General features: G+C 48.9%; 1 protein-coding gene across 2 annotated transcripts; it reads left to right on the top strand.

Moving 5' to 3' along the window:
• Nucleotides 1-388: 388 nt before the first annotated feature.
• On the top strand, nt 389-18307 carry LOC109314429. Of its 2 annotated transcripts, none has more exons than XM_019541601.1 (12): nt 389-1916; nt 7460-7538; nt 7806-7865; nt 8276-8422; nt 9529-9615; nt 11983-12055; nt 12430-12566; nt 14733-14879; nt 15596-15682; nt 16152-16227; nt 16986-17062; nt 17842-18307. In XM_019541601.1, the coding sequence occupies exons 1-12, from the start codon at nt 1843-1845 to the stop codon at nt 17911-17913; spliced, it is 1116 nt and encodes a 371-aa protein (XP_019397146.1). In that variant the 5' UTR covers nt 389-1842; the 3' UTR covers nt 17914-18307. The 2 variants fall into 2 exon arrangements, with proteins under 2 accessions (XP_019397146.1, XP_019397145.1); XM_019541600.1 differs by having other exon boundaries at nt 389-1926.
• The last annotated feature ends 5427 nt before the right edge of the window (nt 18308-23734 follow it).

Raw genomic sequence — 23734 nt, 5'->3', positions numbered from 1 at the left:
ATGCAGCCATCTGGAAGTTGGGAGCTGAGTTTGGATTAGACAGTCCCACTTCAAGGTTGGGGTCTAGACTGAAGGGCACCTGCATTGCTCAGGTTTCAATCTGGTAGAAATGAAACCATCAGAGGGAGAATAAGTTGGCTGACATGCTGCAAAAATAGCAGCGTTTCCACCCGTGAGATTTCATCACTGTTAAATTTGCACCCAACAACTTAGATCCAAATCCAAGCTCTCATTCATTTCTCATTTCTGCTGACCCTGGGTTTACCTCTGTTCCTGAATAATACTAGTGGGCTGGTTGCGGAAAGACAATTCAGTCATGACTCCACATACCGCAGTAATTCTGAGGAAGAGTTCAAGCTGCTTTGCTGTAGCAATGCTATGGTCAACAGGGCTCTCCATCTTTAGCCTGCTGAGTGACTTTTACAGCCCAGGTGAGGTGCAAATGACCATTTTGCAAATCTTTTCCACATTTCTCAAGAAATTTGGTGAAATTCAACAGAAACCATGAGGCACTGCTTTCTGAGATGGGAGAAACCAGATGTAGTTTGCTCCGGGGGCGGTTGATATCTCTTCAGAATATCAGCAGACCGACCTCCGCAGCTGCATCCTGCCCTTTCAGTTCCTCGACTGTCTGTGCATTAAAAAAAATGCTGTTTATATTAACCCCTTTCTTGTCCACAAATACAGGTCCCAAGGTACATTAAGTAAGCAGTTTGCTGCTGGTGATCCCTGATGAAACCCATATCTCAAGGTCCCCAGACTTTGAGGGGTGCCAGGCCAGGTTGCACAGGCCCCCTCTGAAACAGGTCCAGGCAAAACCCAGATCCTACCAGGACTGGGTCTTTAGGAGCTTCAGGTTCACATCAGAGCATTGCACCTGGGGCCCATCTCTCATCAGAGCCCCGAGAAGAGTCCAACAGACGCATCCACGGGATTCCCAGATGCAGGAAGACAAAGGCCAAACCAGTTTAGTGCCTGTCTCCCTTCTTCCCTTTCCACAGTAGCCCCACTCTTCTCTTTCCTTGCCCTATCCCTCCTTCACCCATTGCCGTCTTGAAAGAGGCGCCCTTCCCTTGCCTCACTTACCCGCTGCTCAGATGGTGAGAGATGACAACTGGCCCCTCACCCTCCATTTTCCTCCTCCTGCCTCCAAACCCCCCCCAAATCTAACCAAGCTAAACCAAAACCAAAAGCGAGACCCAAACTAAATTAGTTTTCTACAGTTTCAGAAGTTTGAAAGGGAAGACACCCATTTAATTTTATTCAATGCCCGTCCCCCACATTGGAGACCTGCTGCAGCCTCACTTTAAGTAGACGTGGTCCGGTCCCATTTCAGACTGGTGAAGCGATGGGCTCCAGGGAAAACTGTTCCACACGAAGACCTCGCTGGTTGGAAACATGTCCAAAAATCTGCCCTCTTCCTGTTTTTCCCGGCTATGCGCTCAGTCAGTTCAGGCTTGCGAGGCTGCATTGTGCTTGGGTCTTTTTCATTCTTAATTTTGACAAGGTGACAACCAAACTGTGACATGTACTTATCTGGCCATCAGCTCAGCAGGAAGCAGTGGCTCTTGGGGAGGGTGAGAGAGAGAGAAAGGTTTCAGACCAACAGGAAATGCTTTTACGTGTCAGATGCTGCCGCTTCTAAGCCAAAGAACAATTTTCACGAGCCGTATGCGGAAGGTTACGGGGCTCTCTGCTTTCCTTCCTGTACTTTATCCTTTCTTACTAAGTGCTGTTAAAGACACTGTGCTCATGTGAACCTGCAATCTAAAGCGGCATCCTGGAGGGCTGAAGCAGCCAGTCGTTGCTTGGAGGATTGGGAAGCCAGTGAGAAGAGATGGGATGTTGCAATGTGTGCGCCAGTCGGGCTGGATCTGCAGGAGGTGGTCAGGATGTGATAGAGCTACTGAAGATAGGTAATAGCAGGTAGGAAGCAGCATTTTCTGGGTCGTGGGTGTAGTCTTTTGGAAGCAGGTGGGTGCTTTTATTGTGGGGATCTTTGCTGGACACAGAAAGGTTTGGGACTCATAGATCTAGGTCAATCCCTATCTCAGTTGAAGCTGCTTCTGCATTTCCTGGCACTAGTCTCAGCATAAAATGGACCACAAATCTCCTTTCCTAGCCACATTTAACAACTGTGAACAAACAACGCTGATAACACTAAATTTCTGATACCAATAACCCACCTTACTAACTAAACTCACTAACAATACAGGGTTTGGACTGCTGTTGCGTTTCCTTTGAAGTATTAGTTTTATTGGTACCCATTTGTTCTAACCGTAACTTGTCTCAAGGCTCATTTGCCTTCAATCAGCTGTGGCTGGTGCCCGTCTACGACTTGCTCAGCCAAAACAGAAGACTCTGTACCTCATTTCTCTTTCTTTTGGAAGCTGGAGGTGGTATCGCCTATTCCTTCCTAGTATCCCTTCTCGTGAGGTGGACTTCTAAAATCATAGGCAAACCTCGAAGGACACCACTGCAATTTATGCCCCTGGATTCGCATCACACCACATTATTTTCCTGAAGCAGTGGCAGGTCCCAGGATCCCAGAACATGCTGTTTGACTTTAATCACTTTATTTCATATAGGCCTTGCAACCACTGTCCACATTTTGCCTGAAACTGGTCACTTAAAAAAAAATGCTCACTGTACAATGTCTGTGTAGGGCTGGCTTCTTCTCTAGGGTTGTTCTGTATATAGAAAGAGCACCTGTGACTGTCAGATCTCTCTCAGATCTGCTTTCCTTTTAACATTTATACTTGCAACAACAGTCCCTGCAGCCTTAGACCCTGGGGTGTTTTCTGAGCCTCTTTTGACAATGGTAAGAAGTTATTTAAGGTCTGTCTCAGCTAATGTGAAATTTCCATAAACAATGGGTCAAACCTTTTTGCACACATAAATTGAAGCAGGGTTTAAGTTGCCTTCTTTAATTCCAGCTCTGTGGAGGACCACTTGCAAGTTATATTTTCCATGGAGGGCCACCATTAGTAGCAAATGTTCTGCTTCTTCTGTAATGTCATCCCAGTGCTATCAGGCTGTTCCTGGGGGACCCGACTGCCCGCTCTGCCCCATACCGCTGACTGAGCACTGCCCACTAAGCTCCCAGTTGTCAGGGATGGTCTGGCCCTGCCCCTCATGGGAGTCAGTGCAATGGTTGCCATCCTGGGTCTTGGGGCTGCTCTTGCCCCTGTGCAGATGTGGATCAGGATTGTTCCACAGCTGACTAACGAAGGTGCTGTGCCACCCTGGTGGGCCACATGTGGCTCCCTGGCTGACATACTGTGAACCTTTGAATGCAGGGCATCAATTCCTTCACTATTTGGGTATACTGCTTTTCAGTTCCTCTGCTCATAACACCTATGCCACTGCACTCCAGTTTTGACCAAACTGCTGTCAAAATGTGCACTGCAGAAATGCCCCTCTTGGAGGCCTCAATGGCCAACTGAATTTTGCATACACTGTCAGAAGGGTCCAGAACTAGGGGCTTTCAGTTTTTCAGACACGGTTTAAGGTTTGCCCATCATGGTCTCTGCTCAGCAGTGGTCTCTGCTTGCTGGTTTACACAGCGAGGTAAGATGCATCCCTTCCTGGTCTATGGACAGGTGTGCTGGTGATCGCCTCAATCTCCCAGAGATCTCCCTGCACACTTTGCAGTAGTAATTTTGCCCCCTAAATGTATCAGTCACCCTGAGTTTACATTTTTATTCATTTAGCTTTAGCCCAAAGTTCTTTCTAAAGCTGCCCAAAGCCTCATGTTCTTCTGTTTTCCCCAATAATATCATCTATTGCACCCCATCACTAAAAATGCACTGTGTTTTCTGATGAAATACAGTGAATGCCAAACACAGCCTGAGTGGCATAAAATCGTGCTCCTTCCTTTTCTAAGGGCATTTGCAGAACTCAGCTGTTGCCTCCAGCATAAAAGAAAAAAACTGTCATCGGGCCTTTCTTCCCCATCACTTCTGTCCCTGTCAGTAGTAAGAAATGTTTCCTTTTTACCTGTTTTTTTTCCAGTTCTTTTGAGTCTCTGCATAATCCTTTTTTCTGCAATGACCCAAGAGTATTTCCCACTCTGTTGGTTTTTCTACTCCCTCATTCCAAGAGCAATGAACCCATAGATCTACCTTTTTGGTCTGTCCTTTAAGTTGCAGTGGACTCTCCTAGAAGAATGAATCTGGGTGTGGCCACATGCTTTCAGTGCTATGCTATGGTATCTTGACAGCTTCTGTATTTCCTGAAGTTGCTTTCATGACCTTCAAATGTTTTAAGTCCTGCCTATCAAATGTGCTTGCTCTCTTGTCAAGGCCAAGGGCGTGATACAATAATGAGCTCTCTTTTCAGGTTGCTATTCTATATTGTATCTTTTCCAATTTGTGACTTACTGTACACTAGGGCTGTGCGAGGCTTTGGACCTTGATTCAGATCCAGAGAAGCTTTGGACGCTTCGGCGTCTGAAGCAGCACATCCGGCTCGAAGCGCTGGCTTCGTTAGGCTTTCCGAAGCGCTTCAGAAAAGCTTCGGTGATCTGGCTATAAGGTATAATGGAGAATCAATGAAATATCTATAACTTTGTTGTTTTTTGTCTGATCTGGATGGAATCTGCAGGGGTGGTAGCCTCTGCTGAGAGCATAAAGCTTGTCAAGTTTCAAGAAGATCAGGGAAGGGGTTTGGGGGGAACTGCACCCCAAACTGCAAACAAGCAAAACTGGTGCCATGGGTGACACTGTGCATGTTAAAGCACAGCAGGGTGACATCTGCAGGGATGGTGGCCCCTGCTGCAGCCACGAAGCCTGCCAGCTGTCGAGAGATTGGTGCAGGGGTTCTGGGGCCAGATCGAATAGCTGCCTGCTCGCACAGGCCTACCATATACCTAAGTTCCCACACTTTCTAACTGCATAAGCCCTGAAACCTTCCACTGTTTGTGAGTTTGAGGCTTCACTTGGTGTTTCCGTTAACACACTGGCTTGTGCACTGGTGTCCTACATAAAAGTCATAGATGTCCCATTTACTTCTAGGTCAATAATCCATTCACATTCACCTTTCACTGCTTCATTGGCTGTTGCTTTTTGGGGAATTCATCTGCACCAGATGCACTGTCGTCATCCTGTGCATGCTCTGCCAATGCTTACAAACTCTTGGAAAGCAGCATGATCCATTGTATTTTTGCATGTGTTTGCATCTACTGAATGTGGTCCTAGTTGGTGTTGGTTGTCTCTGTGGGGGCGCCCTGTGTTGCTCTTGTCTGTCTCTGGCTGAGTTCTTTCTTTATAGTTTCATAATTTCATAGTTTGTAGGGTCGGAAGGGACCTGAGCAGATCATCAAGCCTGACCCCCTGCCATGGCAGGAAAGAGTACTGGGGTCAAAAGACCCCAGCAAGGTGATTGTCAAGCCTTGTCTTAAATACCCCCAGGGTAGGAGCCAGCACCACTTTGCTTGGAAGTTGGCTCCAGATCCTAGCCGCCCTGACCGTGAAGTAACGCCTCCTGATGTCTAATCTGAATTTACTCTCTGCCAGCTTGTGACCATTATTTCTAGTCACTCCTGGTAGTGCTCGAGGGAACAGGGACCCCCCCAATGCCTGCCAGTCCCTCCAGAAGTTCCCTGACTAGATTCTCCCTGACCCTTGGCCTGGGTGACCTCCTCTGGGGCCTGAGGTGGGCCCAGTGGGGAGGCTGATTCAGTCCCTGCTCAGGAAAATGGAGGCAAAGAAGTTGTTAAATAGATTAGCTCACACATCTAGCTTTATGGCTTACACATCTTTTCTTGTTGTGTTTTTGGATCCCAAAAGTCACATCCAGTGAGCCACCGCACTCCTCTACCCTGTAAGACTGAATCTGAACCAGGCAACTTACAGTGCTTAGCAAATCCTAAATGTTTTGTTTCCTAAATGGGTAGCGCTGGACTTTCCAATGCACTCCAGTCTCCCATCAGGGAGTCAGCTGTCTCCCCAAGAAGTGCAAGATTGCCTCCTCAGGCTCAGATCAATCACAGACCCTGTATGGTTTCACCTTCTTTTGACAACCTCTTATTAAACATATAATTTCCAGGGTTGTGTTTTTATATGGCATGAAGTACTCCGCAGATTTCAGTGCTACAATTTCATGCTTCACTTCCTCTGCCAGGGCTAAATGGCAACTATTAAAGGGTGTCAAAGTCCTTCAGCTTTCAAAAATAAAGCGGCCTTCAGTCAGTGACTCGCTTCCAGCTACCACGGTGTTGTATCACTTCAGCCTCTTAAAGGCTCTTACATCCCACTGGGTTTACATCTAGCAACCCTATGCATCTCTCTTTCTCCAGAGCTTCATTACAGCCCAAAGAGAGTACAATTCAGAGCAGCACTTTAAGGTGGGGGCAGGGAAGTCAAGAGTTTCATTTTTAGCTTTGTAGCTCCTTATTTTAGGGATTTTCCAGGTATCTTTTATTACAGAAGCCTTCCTGTTGGACATCCGTGCATCTATGGTAATAATGGTATTCAAGCCCCACAGCAGAAAACCCTCATTCAGGAATATTTGTATGGATACAAGTTGCAGTTCAGGTGCGCTATTCCTAGACATAACTAGTACATTCAGCAGCAGTTCAGACGCGCTCTGCCTTGACATACCCGTTACCTTCAACAGTACAGCTTTTGCATTTCACCTCAGTCTCCCTGGATATTTTTTAGCAATCTAGTTGAAACAGCCTTGTCAGATATTAGTTTCCTGTCTAAGCATTAACTCCTTTGATGGTGTAACAACACGCACAAATACCACAAAAGAAGCTGATAAAAGAAAGCTACGTGGTGCATCATCACATATAACACAATATATATTTTTCTCCACTCAAAAAGGAACTAGAAGCTTTATTAATATGCTAGGACCCTGGGGCTATACATTCAGCTTACGATTGATGCAAAACAAACATAACTTTATTTGACTGTACATTAATTTACTATGTCATCTATTACGCATTAAAGAAGCACAACAGACTAGGCAAAAAATAATCAAAAGATGTTGTTTCATTAGTCCTGTAGCCTTTAGAATTAAATGTACCTCACCTTTTCAGATTCAGAAAGCAAATCTGGCCTTTTCAAACATCTTGGCAGCACATCCAATGTTTCACTGAAAGTTATGTCCGCACCTGAGTTAACGTTCACCTGAGTTAACACTTCTAGCTAGTTAAAAACAGGCTGTGAAATAAGGAGCCAGGGAAGTCAGAAGACCATTCAAAAGAAAGGAGGGTGATTAACACCTGGGGAATGAAGAGTTCAGAAGAAATAAGCTCTGAAGTCAAGTGGCTCCATCACCGCTGCACGAACAGCGATGCTGAGGCCACTGCCAGGCAGTTGTTTTTAAACTTTGGCAGGACCTAGAATCGAAGATGGCTGCAACTGCACCACTGCATCCCCCCTGGATCTGCCCCCAAATACTCAAACCTCACTTTGTCCTCCTTCTTTCCGTGTCTTCCCCACCCCTGCTTCAGAAAATGGTCCATCTCAGAAGCTCAGAGTGAAAGCTCCCTCCATCCCAGGGAACCTGCGACCACAACCGAGACAGAAGTGGTGAGTCAAGTGCGTGCAGAGTCACCCAGCCCAGATTCACATGTGGAGTCAGGGCGGGAATTCAGAGCATATTTGTTTCGATGAGGTACGGTGGTGTTGCCGCACGGATGTACTTCTGCTGCAGCAAAGTGCCTGACGTGAGGACGTTCCTGGTACAATCGATACATGCTTGGCTCCAAAGAGTCACGAGCCCATTCTGCTGTCATATGGCTTAGGGGATGATCTTCGCCTTCCAGTTTTTGACAGGTCATATGCTATTTCTTACAGAGCGTGACATTAACCGAAGAGGAAGATTTTCATGGGAGGAGCAGGGAACTAGACCCTCGGGTGAGTCTGTCCTCATCACCTTCACTGCCTGCGTTGCCGCGCCTCCCAGAGGCTCCAGACACACTGAGGGTCTGGGCACCATCACAGCCACAGCCGTATGTATCCTCTCAAGACCCTTGCAAAGCAGCGAAGCGCTGTCATCTCAATCACGCAGATGTGTGCATAGATGAAGTGATTTTTCCAACTCACATGGGCATCAGGGGCAGGAACTGGGAACTGAATCCAGTTTCAACCACATGATCAGCACTTCCCCCTTATGAACCACAGTGGTACAAACACCCACCGAGCATCAAGAAGTTTGGATGTAGATTCAGCGCGGTTCCACCTCAAGTCTCCCTTTGGTTCAGGTTGCCCCATCCTAGGTAATAAGGAGAAGCATGAATGTGTGCGCATATGTGTTTTGCTTCCAGGGAGCAGTGCTATGGGGAAGAACACAAGAGGAGCTACAGACCTTCCTGATCACACAGCCCGTGCAGGGCTGGGAAGGGAGGAACATCCAGTCCCTTGGGGAAATAGTGTGGTCCTCCCTGGTTCTCCTGCGCAGCTGCCACATGGAGGTAACAGTCCTTACCCTATGGGCCCTCTGACTCTTCGGCAATATGCTCTCCACATTCATGAGATGGAGAAGCTGAAATAAAACTGGGTCAGCCAAGCCATGAATGGTTCTGAGAGCAGAGATCAAAAGAGAAACGTGTTCATTTTCCTTGCAGCAACCAAAGAGATTTCCTGAGCAGTTGCACCACCATCCTGCCACGCTGTTGCCATGTCACATTGCCTCAAAGTCCATTCAGTGCAATCAATTCACAGCGGTTCCCAAAGAATCAACCGTACAGGGGTTATTGAGGCTCCTGTGCTGTCAAGAGGTTCTCCCTGCACAGACTAGAGGCAGGATATTCTTCTACTAGAGGCAAAAGCACGATGTACATATTGTATATCCAGACAGTCTGATCCAAGGACCTGAAGGGCGGTGGCAAAGGAGTTCATTATGTTTCATTTTGCCATGAATGGGCTGATCCTTTTCCCAAATTTGGTGCATAAAACATTGGGCTGAGCAAATGGCTGGGAGACCGAACCCAAATCCAACATATTGGGCGGGGGGGGGCTCATTTGGATTTCATTCCAGGTCTGCAGTTGCCCTTGAGGTCAATGAAAGTTTTCCATTGAATTTTATTAGTGCCAGGCTGCCAGATGCATGGTGTGACCTTTGGCAAGTTATTTCAAGTCACTTCAAGTGTCTGTGCCTCAGTTTATCCATCTGTTTAATGGGGATAAATACAACCTCCCTGCCCTACTAGAGCATTGTGGCTACACCTCATTGGGGTTTGCAAAAAAAGTACCTGGAGAATGTCACAGAAGGTGCTAGGAAACAGCAAAAAATTAACAACAAAGCATTTGCTGAATCCTTACTCGCTCTAGGATAATCCATAGCTAAATACCACATAGTTCATTGCTATCAACCAGGCTTTGTGCAAATCAGCCTACTAGGACTGCCTGCACACAAAGGATGTACTAAATAATGCAGAAGCAAAGAAGAAGTGTGTGTGGGGGGGGGGGTGAGGAGCTCGGGGAAATCTCGCCTTGCTGTATTTTATTTTCAAAAGCTTAAACATTTAATGTGTTGGAACGATGATGACAATACCAGTAATAAACCTTATTTTAACAGGAGATGTCGGAACGCTACCTCGTGCTGTTCTCCTTCCAGCTGTTGATTCTGTCTGTGGATCACAATAAGAAGGCATTTGTCTATGAGGTGAAGAGCCAAATTCCCTGCAGACTGGACAACATGCCACTTCTTTGGCCTCTGGCAGTGATAGAAACCAAAAAACAAGGGAGTGAGCTGCAGGGTGTGTGTGGGCTATGCCCCAAGGAGGATGCAGCAGTCGCTGCTCGCTGCGACCCAGGAGATGTGTGTGTTTTTGCAGGGGGTAGGCTGGAGCTGGAGGAGTGTGCACAGGAGGGGACAGTTTTAGCTGGGCAGAGGTCCTGATGCTTGGCAGCTATGGGCCTGGTCCCAGTGTCTGATCATAGCCAAGCCGAGGTGGGGTATGGAGCTCATTTCATTCCAGGACTAGGGGGCACCTAAAGAATGGGACAGCTCGAGTGGAAACGTGGTGTGGGGTTGGGTGGGAAGATTGTTAGGATAATCACCCTACAACATGGATGGAGGAGCCATCAAACAAAGATGATGAGATGCAGAAGTGGTGGGATGTATGCCATCCTCCAGTGTCTTGCAGAGGGAAGCTATATTTGCACAAATGTCCCCCAAAAGGGCTCCTCAAGGAGAACAAAGGGTGCGGAAAATGTAGCTGAAAACCATGGAGCTAAAACTGGATTTTGCAGATGTGGTGAAGGAAAGGTGAATACCAGGAACACTAAAAAGGGCCCAAGATCCAATAGACTGTGAATAAATTTAGATCAGAAATTAGAAGAAAGCTCCTAGCCAGTGTTGGAGTGAGGTTTGGGACCGGCCTTCTGAACAAGGTAGGGAGGGCAAGGAATTGAAATCGTGTCAGGGCAGCACTTGATGAGTGCATGAAATGGTTAGGATGCAAGGGCAAGGGTGTTCTTGGAGCAGCAAGCGATGCAGTCCTTCTACTACTAGGTATCACCGTGAGGGGGAGTTACGATCGCTGTGCAGAAAGTGTCTAGTGGCGTAGGGCTTCTTGAAATTCCTGGTGGCGAAGACAGGATCTGGGGGCAGAGGTTGAAACTAGGAAGAGTAGGCTCCGGGTGAGATGGAGCCCATGATGGGAAGTGAAGCTCTGGGGCAATTTTGCACTGCAGTGATTGACTTGCAGATATTCAAGACAAGTTTGTGTTCATGGATGTCTTGTCAATTAGATTTCAGAGAATCAAATTTGGCCTGTGCAACTGAGAAAACCTTAGCCGGTTAGTGTGGACTGCCCCAGCTGAATTAAGGTTCCTTCTTTTGCTTATCCTCCTTTCCTCTTATTTTTTTTAGTCAGGCTTACAGCACTTGTTGTATGAGTCCTGCGGTTCAGCATATTTGCTGGTTGCCAGTAAAAGCCATGAAGGATTTCCCGCCCACCACCTGTGGGCGGGAAATAACTAAGACATTTATTAATTGGCTTCTGGCTGGTTTTACACCGTCTGAGGAATCAGACTTTCATTCACCACATGTAGAGGTGGGGGAATTGGCCAGACTGTGCTAATGTTCCCAAAGACACAGAGGAACTTATGTGCCTCGTAGGTGTGTGTAATGCTTGTGGCCTCAAAGTTAAAGCAATTACCAGAGATGAGGTCAGGAAGGAAGTTCCCTTAGGTCAGACTGGCAAGGACAATCAGATGGGTGTTTTCACCCAGTCCATTGCTGCTCCTTGCAATATTGGGTTTGACACATAAAACCACCAAGCTATCCCTTCCTTGTAGCTCTGTGGAGCAAGCAATTAAATGTCAGTAAAGGACCAAACTGTCAAACTTCCTAACTATAAAAGGAGGGTGCCCTGGGCTGTGGGAAGCCAATGCAAAGGACATTAAAGGGTATCTGCCATCCAGGGCTGCAATCCCCAAGCTGTATGGGGTGCACCACCCTGGTTGGGGTCAGAGGACTGACACATACACATTAAGATGGGTGAGGTTTTCCTGCCCGTAGCAGGGGTGAAGATTAACAACATGAAAGACAGCTCCTGGGGCTCACCTAGCACTCTTCAATCACAGATCTCCACACCTAGGTAAATTCTCAGACTATCGCAACCAACTATTACCGACACGTAGGTAAATTCTCAGACTATCGCAACCAACTATTACCAACACATAGGTAAATTCTCAGACTTGCAAAAGGAGATCTGTGTCATTATCCCCGTTGTACAGATGAGAGAACTGAGGCTAAGGCAGAGGGCATTTGCTGCCTATGGTCATTCAAGAGGTAAGAGGCATAAAAGTGGAAATGGATCCTAACTCTACTAAGCTGCCACCCACCCTGGGCCCTCCCACAAAAGAAGCTGCCCAGCTGTTTTTATTGTCATGAATAAGGGTCGCTGTCCAAAGGCTGGGGAAATGCTGGGGTAGAAGAGTGCAGAATGTGCCAGAGAGAAGAGAGGACAGGGAGAGAGGTTATTCACACGATTGCTTTCTGACCAGGATCCCCTCCATCCAGGGCCTGCTTCCTCTTGCTGGAATGAACGTCAGGGAAGTGCAGAGGGATGGCAGCGGCATGTTTGAAATCACCGGTAAGCCTTTCCCTACAGTCCGCAGGCACCTGCAGAAGGCTGAGCAAGTGGGATCTCCCCTCGCAGTTCCCACCCGAGGCAGACCAAGTGGTCGATCCTCCTGACTTCCTGTCCGAGGAAGATGAGCCCACAGGTCAGACGCAATGTCTCGGCGCGTAGGACCGGGCAGAGACCAGCTCAGTGCCCACCACCACAAAACACACGAGTTTGCTTCATCCTTAGATTCAGATGTGATCCCAGAGGAAAAGCCTGCCAGCACGTTGGCTTCCAGCTCTTGGAATAAGGAGCACCCAGGAGGAATCTGCTTATCGGCTTCAACGGCTTTCCTTTGTTCTGCTTCCTCGGATCCCAGAGCTGTGTCTTTCTTTGCACAGGGCCCATGATAGAGTCCAGGATCATCTCGTGCCTCGTCCCAGCTGAATTCCACATCTGGGTTTTCAGCATGCAGCACCAAATCAAGATGGCGAATGCTCAGTGTCCACCCAGCCCCAGCAGCAATATTCCTTTCCTGGTGAGTCCACCCCGGAGGGGAGCTGTTCCAGGGTGAATGGGGCTGGAGCAAAAACAGCGGTAGAGAGACTGGAGTCCTTTGCGTATTCCCAGGGTGGAGTAAATACCACTCATGAAGACGCTATGGCTAGGGACAGACCTTCAAAAAGCATGAAGCAGAATCAATTTAAGTTACGCGGTGTTGTGTAAGCTGTGTCCTTTCAATTGGTAGCAAACAGAACACACATTCGCCCTTTGGTGCAGGGAGATAAATCTTAGACTGGGTTTTGCCCCTTTAAACCAGTCTATGTGAGCTGAACTTCTGTCCTGTTACACGCATGGACTGGTTTTGTGTGCCGAGCTTCTCTTCTGTTACAGGTACAGACCACTTTTGGATCACTTTTACCTGTGAAAGTGTAATGTCTGTACCTGGCCTATGCTCCCTAGCCAGAATCATCCTTACCACCATGAGACTTTGCTACCAGAGCAAACCCATAAGGTTGAAAGAGTTGGGTGGCTGGAGCCCGACACTTGAGGGAGATAAGGTCTCATGCAATCATCCAGTGTATAAAGCAGAGGACACTGGAGATCTCTTGTAAGTACAGCGTACAAGCCTGCTACCTGCTCTGCTTTACTACTGGCATGTAGCTTTGATAACTGATCCATGCACAGGAGGCAATTTTGCAAAAACACTGATTTTTCTGGAGCCCCAAAAGGCTGTGCTGTGATTGACAAGCTGTAGGGAAATGATTAATCGTGTCAGGAATTCACCTTCCCTATCAGTTGCTGTCGCAAAAGGAAGACTTGATTTTTGGCGTGTGCTGACCTGTCCCTATACACGTCCTCGAGTGACGGAGTGAAGTATCATCGCGTGGCACCAGAGGGCAGGATTACATTGAAGATGGCGTTCAGGCACTTAGTTGTAATGCTAAGGATGCCTGGGAGAGCTTAACGCTCTCAGTCATCTTAATCTTCAATCTTCTTATCTTCTTTCCACCACGTTCTACCCTGCACATTTTGTGCTGCAGTCTCTGACCAGGAAAGTTTCAGGAACGAACCAGCCTGGTCCTTCACTCTGGCCTCGAGCCCAACTTTCTGAAAGTTTGATTCAGTTGCCTCTTCTTCCACGCGCCTACTCACCAGCTCCCCTGCACTGCAGTACTCAATGGAGAGTAGCTTTTTCACCCTGACTTTATCACAGTCTCACCCTCCCGCCCCACATGCACATCCAAGCAACTCCGTGGCTGATCCTACTGTCCTTATGACTCTGACATGAGGCTGTGTCCTGGGGGTCTCTCCCCTTTCCACCCACCTGCCCCTTTGTCTCCTGGATTGAACAGAACAAGGGAAAAGGGAGCAGGTGCTTGGTTGGTGTGAGAGGGACTTGACTCGAGGGGATTTTTTCTGCAAACCTCTCTAAAAAGGCTGGAGGGGGAGAGAGTGGGGGGAAGAGCATATTCAAGCTTATTCCCTGTGTCATTTAGGGCCTGTTTCCATTACAGTCCAGAAGTGCAATTCTGCTAGTGTGGACCCGAGTTAGCTTTAACACACTGCACAGCATAGAAAACAAACCTCACTAGGACTCAGGGTGCCAGGTCAGGCAGCTAGTCCATATGGAGCAACATGCTTTGGAGGCTGTGCTGCTGGCGGGCTAGCAAAGGCAGGTCTGGCTCGGATGGGCCTACCCAAGCTGCGCTCATGCCTTTTAGAGGCTGGCCTGAATCAGAAGATGAGGCTCAAAGGTCTCATTCAGATCAAGCCTGTTAACGTAGCTGGACCAAAGCAGAGTCTTGCACTGCAAGAAACATCCCTCCCAAGACTTGAGGGGTTGGGGGGAAAGAGAAGGGGTTAACACCACCTGAAACCTTTACCCCAGGAACTTATATTCTCACCAGTCGCAGTGCTTCGCTGCCTGTGCCGTATTTAGTCAGACAACACCCCGAGAAGTAGACAGCAGCGCTATTATGCCCATTGTACAGATGGGAACTGAGGCACCTAGGCTAAATGACTCTCCCAAAGTGATACAGGAAATGCATGGCCGATCAGGACTTAACTCTTGGCCTCTCATTTCCTAAACGAATGCCCTCACCAACAGGCCATTCTTCTGAGCTCTTCAAACCTATAAGCAGTTGCCACATGCTTGGTGTTTTTCCGCTCTGAAACGTGCTGTGATCTGTCTCAAAAAAAGGTGCCTTGTGATGAGCAGTGGAAGAAACGGGAGCTGATGAAGTGCCTGCTGTGCAACCCCATTCTGAAGTGGGAAGGGACTCCCATCCAGCACCTGGGGAGGATACACTACGTGGCCATGGTGCAAGTGGCTAATGCCTGCATGGGGGTAACGTACAGCACAGCTGGACCTAAACCTCGTCGACGGGCCCAGGAGGATCGGACTCACTCGGGGTTGGGGCTTACATGGGGCGACTGCACGAGGCAGCTTGTTGCAGCTCCGCAAGTGGATATTGAAACACACATCACTAGGCCACACACATGCTACGAGAAAACCAGTGTGACCCTGAAAAATAAGAGTCCCATAAGAGTCTTGCTGGGATCCTATGACCCCAGCTGACTTCATGCCCTGGGGGCGCGGGGCTGGACTCGATGATCCTCCGAGGTGCCTTCCAGCCCAAATGTCTATGAAATCTTACAGGTGCCTTCCTTTGTGCCAATATAGTAACTTCTGCTGGCGATGTCCTCAAACACCCCAACGCAGGGGATGGGCGACCCACAGGAGCACATTCAGTGATATGCTCTAACAAGTGGCTAGACCCACACAGTAGGTTTTAACACTGGCCAGTTTCCTAATCATTCGTGCCTTGTATATCTTCCTTCACATGTATACAGTCGGGTGACTATATATTTTCCATACAACAAACACAAGGGAAAGTTACTTGTGGGAGGTGTGATTAGACTGACTGTCACAGACTGCTAGAAAATGGCTCTGTGAAAATGGTACCCCTCCATACCCACATAACTACAGGGTTTGCCTTCAGCTGAGACTGATACTCTGGGGGGAAAAAATTAACAGCTGTGCTCCCATCCTCTTTTCTGCAGGACTTTGAAGAGAGGCTGCTGGTCTTGTTTCCAGAAGACCTGGTTTTCCTCTCCGTAGACAGAGAGAGAACAGGAATTGTATACGAGGTAAATACAGATGTGGCTGGAGGGACTGATGGAAACAAAGATCAAAGAGTCTTTCCAGCTTGTTCTAAGAGTTGTTAGTGGGGATTTAATAACCACCCAAACGTGGCAGGCAGGTGCTAGGGATATGCAATGACTCTGTGCCCCTTCTCACCCAGTTCCAGCTGTCAGAGTACTTAGAAATCAAGGTGTTGTATTGAATGCCCTCTGACCTCCTTCTCCCAGCTAGTCTATGGTTCAAGGTACCCACAGGGCAAGAGCATGCTTAAGAAACATCAAAGCAGATGCCCTATAAGATGGCATATTTCCTGCTTGCATTGGGCCTTCCCTAACTCTGCTAGGCCTAGCTACCAGCCTCCTGCTGCTCCCAATGAGGTTTCCTGATGAGAAGCACTGCAGGAGAGCTCACAGCTTATTTAAAGGAGTGCTGCCCTAATCCAACACACATTTTCCTCTTTCTTTCTTTCTGAAGGGAAAACTCCCCTTACATGGCATCCAGGCAAAGGAGAAATCTGCTCTGCTGGGAAGGCTGCAGTTTGAAGTTACAGGTATGGTGGAGAGAAGCAGGCAGCAAGGAGCTGAATAGTTTACCGTAGAGCTTGCATGAGGTTGACCATATAATATATCACCAAGCTCTCTCCAATGCAGGGGAGTCATCCACCCCCAGGACTACCTAGCTCAGACCCAGATTAGGGGACCCCCTTCGCAAAGAGAGACTGGACACACACCTTGCTGGGGTCACTTGACCCTAGCAATCTTTCCTGCCCAGAGCAAGAGGACAGACTCCTGTGAATCTGTGAAAATGCCCTTGCATTTCAGGCTACAACCAACCCCCTAGAGCAGTAGGATGGTAAACCTGCAATCAGCTCACAACCCCTGCATTTAGCTAGTAAATCAACACCTGTCCTGCTCCCTCTCCCTATTGATCACAGCTGAGTCCTGTCCCTTCTCCATCACTAGACACTTGAGCTATATAGCAAGCTCTTTCTTTTCAGCCCCTATAGCCAGCCCCAACATATGTCTGCATATAAACCCCCAGCAGCACCCTCCTTATGCTGCTGGCTATGGGGATGTTATAGTCTCCTGCAATCCCTAATTGGGCCAAACCCTCCAATCCTGCCTCATTGCCCTGCCCTGAACACCTGTGGAAGATCAGAGCTGGGTGCCTGTGGGGAGGTGGGAGGAGGTTAACCCTTTTCTTGCTAGGATGAACCTGTGGTCCGCATCCTGGTGTAGGCTGGTAACCTGTGGGCTGTGACAAAGCTTGTGTACTGATCCTACACCCATCTCCTCACTTTCTCTGCAGGAAGCCTGATGGAGCCCATCCTCGTCACTTGTTCCACTGCAGAGGATTATGAAAAATGCCTCTTCCACCTACAGAAGGTACTTATCAGATATTTCTCCAGTAGGCCTCCATTGCCTTGGTGGTGGTGGTAATACCCTGTCTCACCCAGGGACTTTCCTGATCTCACACACTCCTCCTCCCTTCGGAGGCTCATTTGCCTCCTGCCCAGGATATCTGCCTCCTCTCCTCCCCACAGAGGACTGGCGTGATTCAAAGCTGAGCAGAGTAACAAACTGCTCCATCTCCAACCTACAGGCTTCGCAGACCATTTTGCCAATTAAAATACAAATGAGCTGAGGAACCCATCCTCTCCGGGGCTGAAAACAGAAGCCTCTATAGCCTGAGCTAAAAGCCAGGTCCTCAAGGTTTTGTACCTCTTCTCATTCATTTGCATGGCAATTAAGCTCCCAAACACCTTGGGGTAGTTGGACCAGACTTCCCCCTTAGAGGAGTGTGGTAGAGTCATTGGCTTCGAGGCGTGGGCAGAGCGCACAAGGACACAAAGCACCAGCAGACTCTCCCTTTGCCTGAAGATGGGCATTTGTCCCTGAAAGCTTGCAAAGAAGACTTTTCCAGCTATTTAGTTGGTCTAATAAAAGATAGCACATCGACCCAAAGAACCTTATTTGCCAGAGCACACCCATACACTGACCAGCGTTTGGGATTTGGGGAGGGTGCGCTTGTCTCCTGGGAGAAGAGCTTTGGGCACCCTGGCAACCTTTACAGCTGCTCCTGATCAAGCCTGGCCATAGCTTCTAGCTCGTGAAGTCTTGTCACTGATTCAAGGAGTTAATTTGCTGCCTCTGTTGTATTCCAGCCGGAGCAAAACATGGAGACGATGACTCTCCAGCCACCGCCCATGGTGCCAAAGAAATCACGGCGCTGTTAGTACTCCGGAGCTGATGGAGAATACCCCAGCACCAAGTGGAGGAGAGGAGTGTGTGCTGAGGAGGAATCCCAAATCATGGATTATGGCAGAGAAATGAGCCGTCGTGCCTTCAGTCCAAACCTCTGCCAACTGAGGTTGGAAAGTGAAGGGTTGATCGGAAAGCCTAACCTAAGCTGGACTAGTTCTTTTTTGTGTATAGATCGGCTGCTGTTCTTCTCTCTGGGCTGCTGCAATGAGCATGGTACCTCGTGGATGTAATCCTAGCTCGACTAAGTCATCAGGGAGCAATCCTTTTTGACAGGGTCCCTTTATTTATTGTCTGTGTCTTTGTAAGGGGAGAGAGACACCCTGTGAGATATCGTGTAAATATGACAAGTAAAACCTGTTAAGCAAATTCAGGTACAACTGCTCTCTACTGGACAAAAATGCACTAAAAGATGCCCCCTTCTCCTGGCAGATCTCCTGTCATGAGCTAGTGGGAGACAGCCCTTGGGGACCAATCTATGAGAGGCCTCCTGTTAGAAAGTTAGCAGGTATGAAAGGCCTGGCTAGTGACACCACCCTCTGTTTTATGCTGTTGAATAGGAGGGGGGTGGTCTCACCTCGCAGGTGGAATGGGATGTCCCTAGAGCAGAGGTGATGGGAATATTCAAGGGCCAAAAGCATCAGCTGCTAAAGCTAGTGGGAAACTGGTGCTTGTCCCTTAAAAACTCTCAACACTTCAACATTTCTTCCCCAGTCCCCATCCGTCAATCCTGCAAAATTTCATAGATTTCATAGACATTCGGGTGGAAGGGACCTCAAAACATCATCGAGTCCAGCCCCCTGCCCCGGAGCAGGAGGTCAGCTGGGGTCACAGGATCCCAGCAAGATAAACGTCCAATTGACTCTTAAAGGAGTCCAGAGTAGGTCCTTGCACCACCTCTGGCAGGGGGTCTGTTCCAGGCCTTGGGGGCTTGGACTGTAAAGAAGTTCTTCTTTATGTCCAGCCTGAAATGGTCACGGAGGAGTTTGTGACCATTTGACCGTGTCATCCCATGAGGCGCTCTGGCGAGCAGGCATTCCCCCAGATCCTGATGTACACCCTTATGTACTTATAGGCAGCCACCAGGCCCCCCCCCCGAGCAGCGCTTTGCCTCTCATCGGTCCATAGACTTCAGACAGAGCTCTTCCGTGCACATAAGGAAGGTTTGCGACCGCTCGGATGTGGCCGAGCGCTCTTCCCATGACATGTCTGGGTAGTTGAAATCTCCCGTGACAGCCATGCACCGGGAGCGTGCAGCCTCAGTCGGTTCCCTGGCGAATTCCTGGTCGCGCTCTTGATCCTGCGTCGGAGGTCTGTAGTAGACCCCCACCACTGTGTCCCCTTCGCCTTGTTCGCCACGGATTTTGACCCAGATAGTCTCCAGTTGTCCCCCCAGGTGCCAATGTCGGCTGCAGGGATGCGTAGCTTTCCTTGACATAGACAGCTACCCCACCCGTGACCCTTTTGTCCACACGATCTCTCCTGTACAAGGTGCAGCCATCTATACCTGTGGTCCAGTTATGGGTGGAGTCCCACCAGGTCTCCGTTATCCCAATGAGATTGTAATCCTTTTTGGTTTAGCAGGAGGACCAGCTCCTCCTGTTTGTTCCCCAGGCTCCTGGCACATAGGTGTCCCCTTGGGGGCCCTTGCCTTCCCTACCGATCGCTCCGGGGCTAGGGTAGGGGTGGGTTCCCGGGAGTGCCTCGCACAAAAACTGCCCAGTGGGCTTGCAGTGGAGGTAGTCCCCCCATCCCCCTGCGGGCTCCGTTTAAAGCCCGGTGGAGCAGGTCAGCCAGTCTGGCTGAGAAGAGCCTCCTCCCCAGCGGAGAGAGGGGGAGGCCATCCCTCACCAAAGAGCGGGCTGTGATCATGGACGCCAAAGCCTTCACGATGGCACCAGCGCCTCGGTCTCTGGTTGACTACATTGACCCATCTCGCCCTCCTCAGCCCGTGACCCACACCAGGAGAAGCGAGGAAAAGACCACCTGCGCCCCCAGCCCCCTAAGCCCCACTCCTCGAGCCCTGTAGTCTCTCATGAAATGGCTGGGCTTGCTCCAAGCAGTGTCATTCGTGCCACGTGGATAAGGAGCATAGGGTAGTGGTCGGAGGGCTGGAGCATCTTTGGGATTGTCTCGGCTATGTCCCGGATGCAGGCTCCCGGGACGCAGCAGACCTCCCGGGCTAGGGGGTTGGGGCGGCACTTTGCCCCTCGGCCCCCCTCAAGAGGGAGTCTCCCATGTCGAGCACCCTGCGTTTCGTCTTGGGGAGAGTAGGGGTGGGTGATCCTCTCATGTCTGCTGGAGCCAGCAGCTCTGCAAGCCCTGCGGGGGCTGCAAGAGGTACCTGTTGCAAAGCCCCGGAGGGGAAGGAGCCTTGGTGTGGCAGGTCTTGGGGCCCTTGACCACCTTGGTCCAACTCCCTGGCTGGACAGCATGGGAGATCCCCAACGCCCCCCCTTGCCCTGGAGGGTGACCTTGATCTACCTTCCACCTCCAGGGGGCGAAGGGCCCCCGCACCCGAGAGCCAGGCGCTCTTCCCAAATTAAAAGTGACAACAAAAATTGTTCTCCCTTATGCACTGGCTACAGTGTGCTGCGTCTTTCACTCCAGTTGCTGGTGAACAGGGCCCATGCCAGACCTCACAACATGACCACTACCCTACTCATATACACATCCCCTTTCCTAAAATCGTGCACCAGGGGTTTTACATGTTTATTACTGAAGGCGTATTTCCCAGCCTCAGACTTCCCACTGCATGCAGAGGTCGGATCATTAAAAAAAAAAAAAAAATCCCCATTTTCACACAAAGGCAGCACAGAAAATCCTTAATTTAAAGTTCAGTTATCGTTAAATCACTCCTTTCTGGAAAGGTGTTTACAGAACTCAGTAGGAACAAACCCAGTAGGTTTCTGCACCTATACAGCTGAGCAGAAAATTAAGTCCATTCTACAGGCTAAGTTCCTAATCAAATTCCAGAGCAAGGATGACATTTCCTATTAAGCTCTAGAAGGTGGCTGCAAAAAAAAAAAAAAAAAAAACTGAACTAGAAAACTTAATTTTGTCTAACTAGAAGAAGCTCTAGGACATGTTTTCAGAAGGCTCATAAAAAGCGGTGGCCAACATGTTTCAACTTGTGTGCTCCGAGATGCATATCTAAGAGCCCCAAAGGACAGCCTGCTTCTCAAAGGTACTAAGCGCCCGCCACTCAGCACTTTGGCTTCACTGGGGCCTTTCTTTGCATGCCAAGAAATGCTTCATGTTTTAAAATTCAGAGAAATTCAGAGTTCTTTTTTCTGGTCTGGGCTGTTATCATATGCTGTTTCCTTTTCTACCAGTAGACACCAAGGGAATTTCAGGTACCTCAGTAAACCGTGAGATTCTAAGAAGTATAACACTTTTTATGGCTAAACCAAACCATTTTGACCTTTAAGTGAGCTCACATGCATTTTCTATATGCCGTAGGAGTTGCATTCGGTGACATTCAAGAGACGGAGCGTGGAGGGGCAGGGGTGGGGTGGATAAGCTGCTGGAAAGGGGGGGCTCTTCTGAAAGAAGTGGAGAGGAAGTTATTTGGGGATATTATGGGATGGTCTCTGGTGTCAGGAGATTCACACTACAGGCTGTGTCCTGCATAATTTCATTGTGTAATTCAAAGATTGATTCAGGAGTCCTGTGCAGTGGTGTCTCTATACTGGACATATATAAATACTGAGAATAACTCAGTTCAGAACTTGTAAAACATGTAAGTTTGGATATGATAGCTGAAATGTAGGTTCAGATTCAAATGTTGGGATGATGCAAAGACTGAGCACACAGACCCAAACTGACTTGGGCAGGGGGGCTGGACCCGATGATCTCGCGAGGTCCCTTCCAGCCTTGACGTCGCTGAAATCTATGAAATGTAGCTACAGATCTTTTGGAATGGAAACTGTAAGGAACAAAGATTGATCTGTCGAAGGGCCTTGGTACCCAGTAATTTGGGGTGACTCCTGGAGCTCTTAACCCCCATGGCTGGAGATGGGGAGAGCCAGGGCTGCACTCCCGGCTGCTCCTGGGCGCCCAGCCCTGGTCCTCCCCTGTCTCCCACCACCTCGCTGCTGGCTGCTTTGAAACTCGAAACATTTCAAAACTTTTGAAATGTTTCAACTAGCCTCATTTTATTTTGAGGCTGTTTCAAAGCCCTTTGTTTCAATTTGATTTCACTGTTTCGAGCTCGAAATGGGTCGAAACAGTGTCGAATTGACACAGCCGGCAAAATTTCACACCGCCCTATTGTCTTTCCCACCCTACGAGCTATGAGGCACCAGAAAGGTGATTGATTTTTCCCATCGATTACAAGTCTTTAGGCACACAGTTAGTTAAGAAGGAGGCAGAAATGTTCCTTGAGTCAGGAATATAAAAATATAAAAAGGTTCCCTCTCAACCCTGCAGTGTACCTCTGCTCAATGTATTTTGGTATTATTTTGCAACCCTTCCTGCTTTGCCACCTCTGCAGCCCACTTATCTGCCACTATGCTTCCCTGTATAAATGCACCTCCTCTATTGCTGAGACTTGGGCCTTCAGAAGACCCCCTCAACAGTCCTTGACCCTGAAAGCAACAGATCATATTGTTCTAGTCCTGGGCCCAGCAAACAGTTTGGCTCTGTGCCTTTATCATGGCGGGTTTGCCTAAGCATGGTTTCCTGTTCTGATGGCAGCAAGTCAGTAGGAAGCTGGGGAATGGTAGTAAGTCACTGGGATTTCCAGCAGCCTAAGCCAAGTGCTTGGTGAGAGGGAGACCAGAGATGCTGCTGGCTTGGGCAGAAATGCATTGGCAGAAATGTTTGATGGGGGTCCTGTGCAGGTCCTAAGCCAGGTGCATTGGGAAGAGCACTACAGAGAAAGCTGACTGCATCCAACCAAGATCCAGGAGAGAGAATTAAAAACAAAATAATTGGGAACAAAACCCAAAACCAAAAAACCCAACCCTGCAACAACAACAACAAAAAAAAGGAACTGTTCAAATCTGCTCAATCCACGTGACATTTTACTGAGTTCAGATGTTTATTTTGCCTTTGCAAAAGGTCATAGTAAGGAACATTTTTTAAACATACCCAGTAAATAAAAAGGACCATTTCAAGGACATGCTGTGTACAGAATGACAGCCTAGACAGAAGACATCAAATTCATAGTTTCATAGTTTCTAGGGTCGGAAGGGACCTGAGCAGATCATATAGTCCGACCCCCCGCCATGGCAGGAAAGAGCACTGGGGTCAAACGACCCCGGCAAGGTGTTCATTCAGCCTCCTCTTAAAACCCCCCAGGGTAGGAGCCAGCACCATTTCTCTTGGAAGTTGGTTCCAGATCCTAGCCGCCCTGACAGTGAGGTCGCGCCTCCTGATATCTAACCTAAATCTACCCTCTGCTAGCTTGTGCCCATTATTCCTGGTCACTCCTGGCGGTGCTCGGGGGAACAGGGACTCCCCCAATGCCTGCTGATCCCCCCGACTAGTTTGTAACAGGCCACGAGATCCCCCTCAGCCTTCTCTTGTGGAGGCTGAACAGGTTCAGGTCCCATAGCCTCTCCTCATAGGGTCTGCCCTGTTGTCCCCTGATCACACGAGTGGCCTCCTCTGGCCCCTCTCCATGCTGTCCACATCCCTCCTGAAGTGCGGCGCCAGAACTGAACGCAGTACTCCAGCTGCGGCCTGACCAGTGCCGCACAGAGGGGGAGGATCACCTCCCTGGACCTGCTCGAGATGCATCTGTGGATGCACGACAAGGTGCGGTCGGCCTTCCTGACTGCATCCCCACAC

This window comes from Crocodylus porosus, unplaced genomic scaffold (assembly GCF_001723895.1).
Source record: "Crocodylus porosus isolate Cpor-Errol unplaced genomic scaffold, CroPor_comp1, whole genome shotgun sequence".
In the NCBI taxonomy this organism is placed as follows: Eukaryota; Metazoa; Chordata; order Crocodylia; family Crocodylidae; genus Crocodylus; species Crocodylus porosus.
The sequence above is the reverse complement of the archived record's forward strand: the minus strand, read 5'-3'. Positions and strand labels throughout refer to the sequence as shown.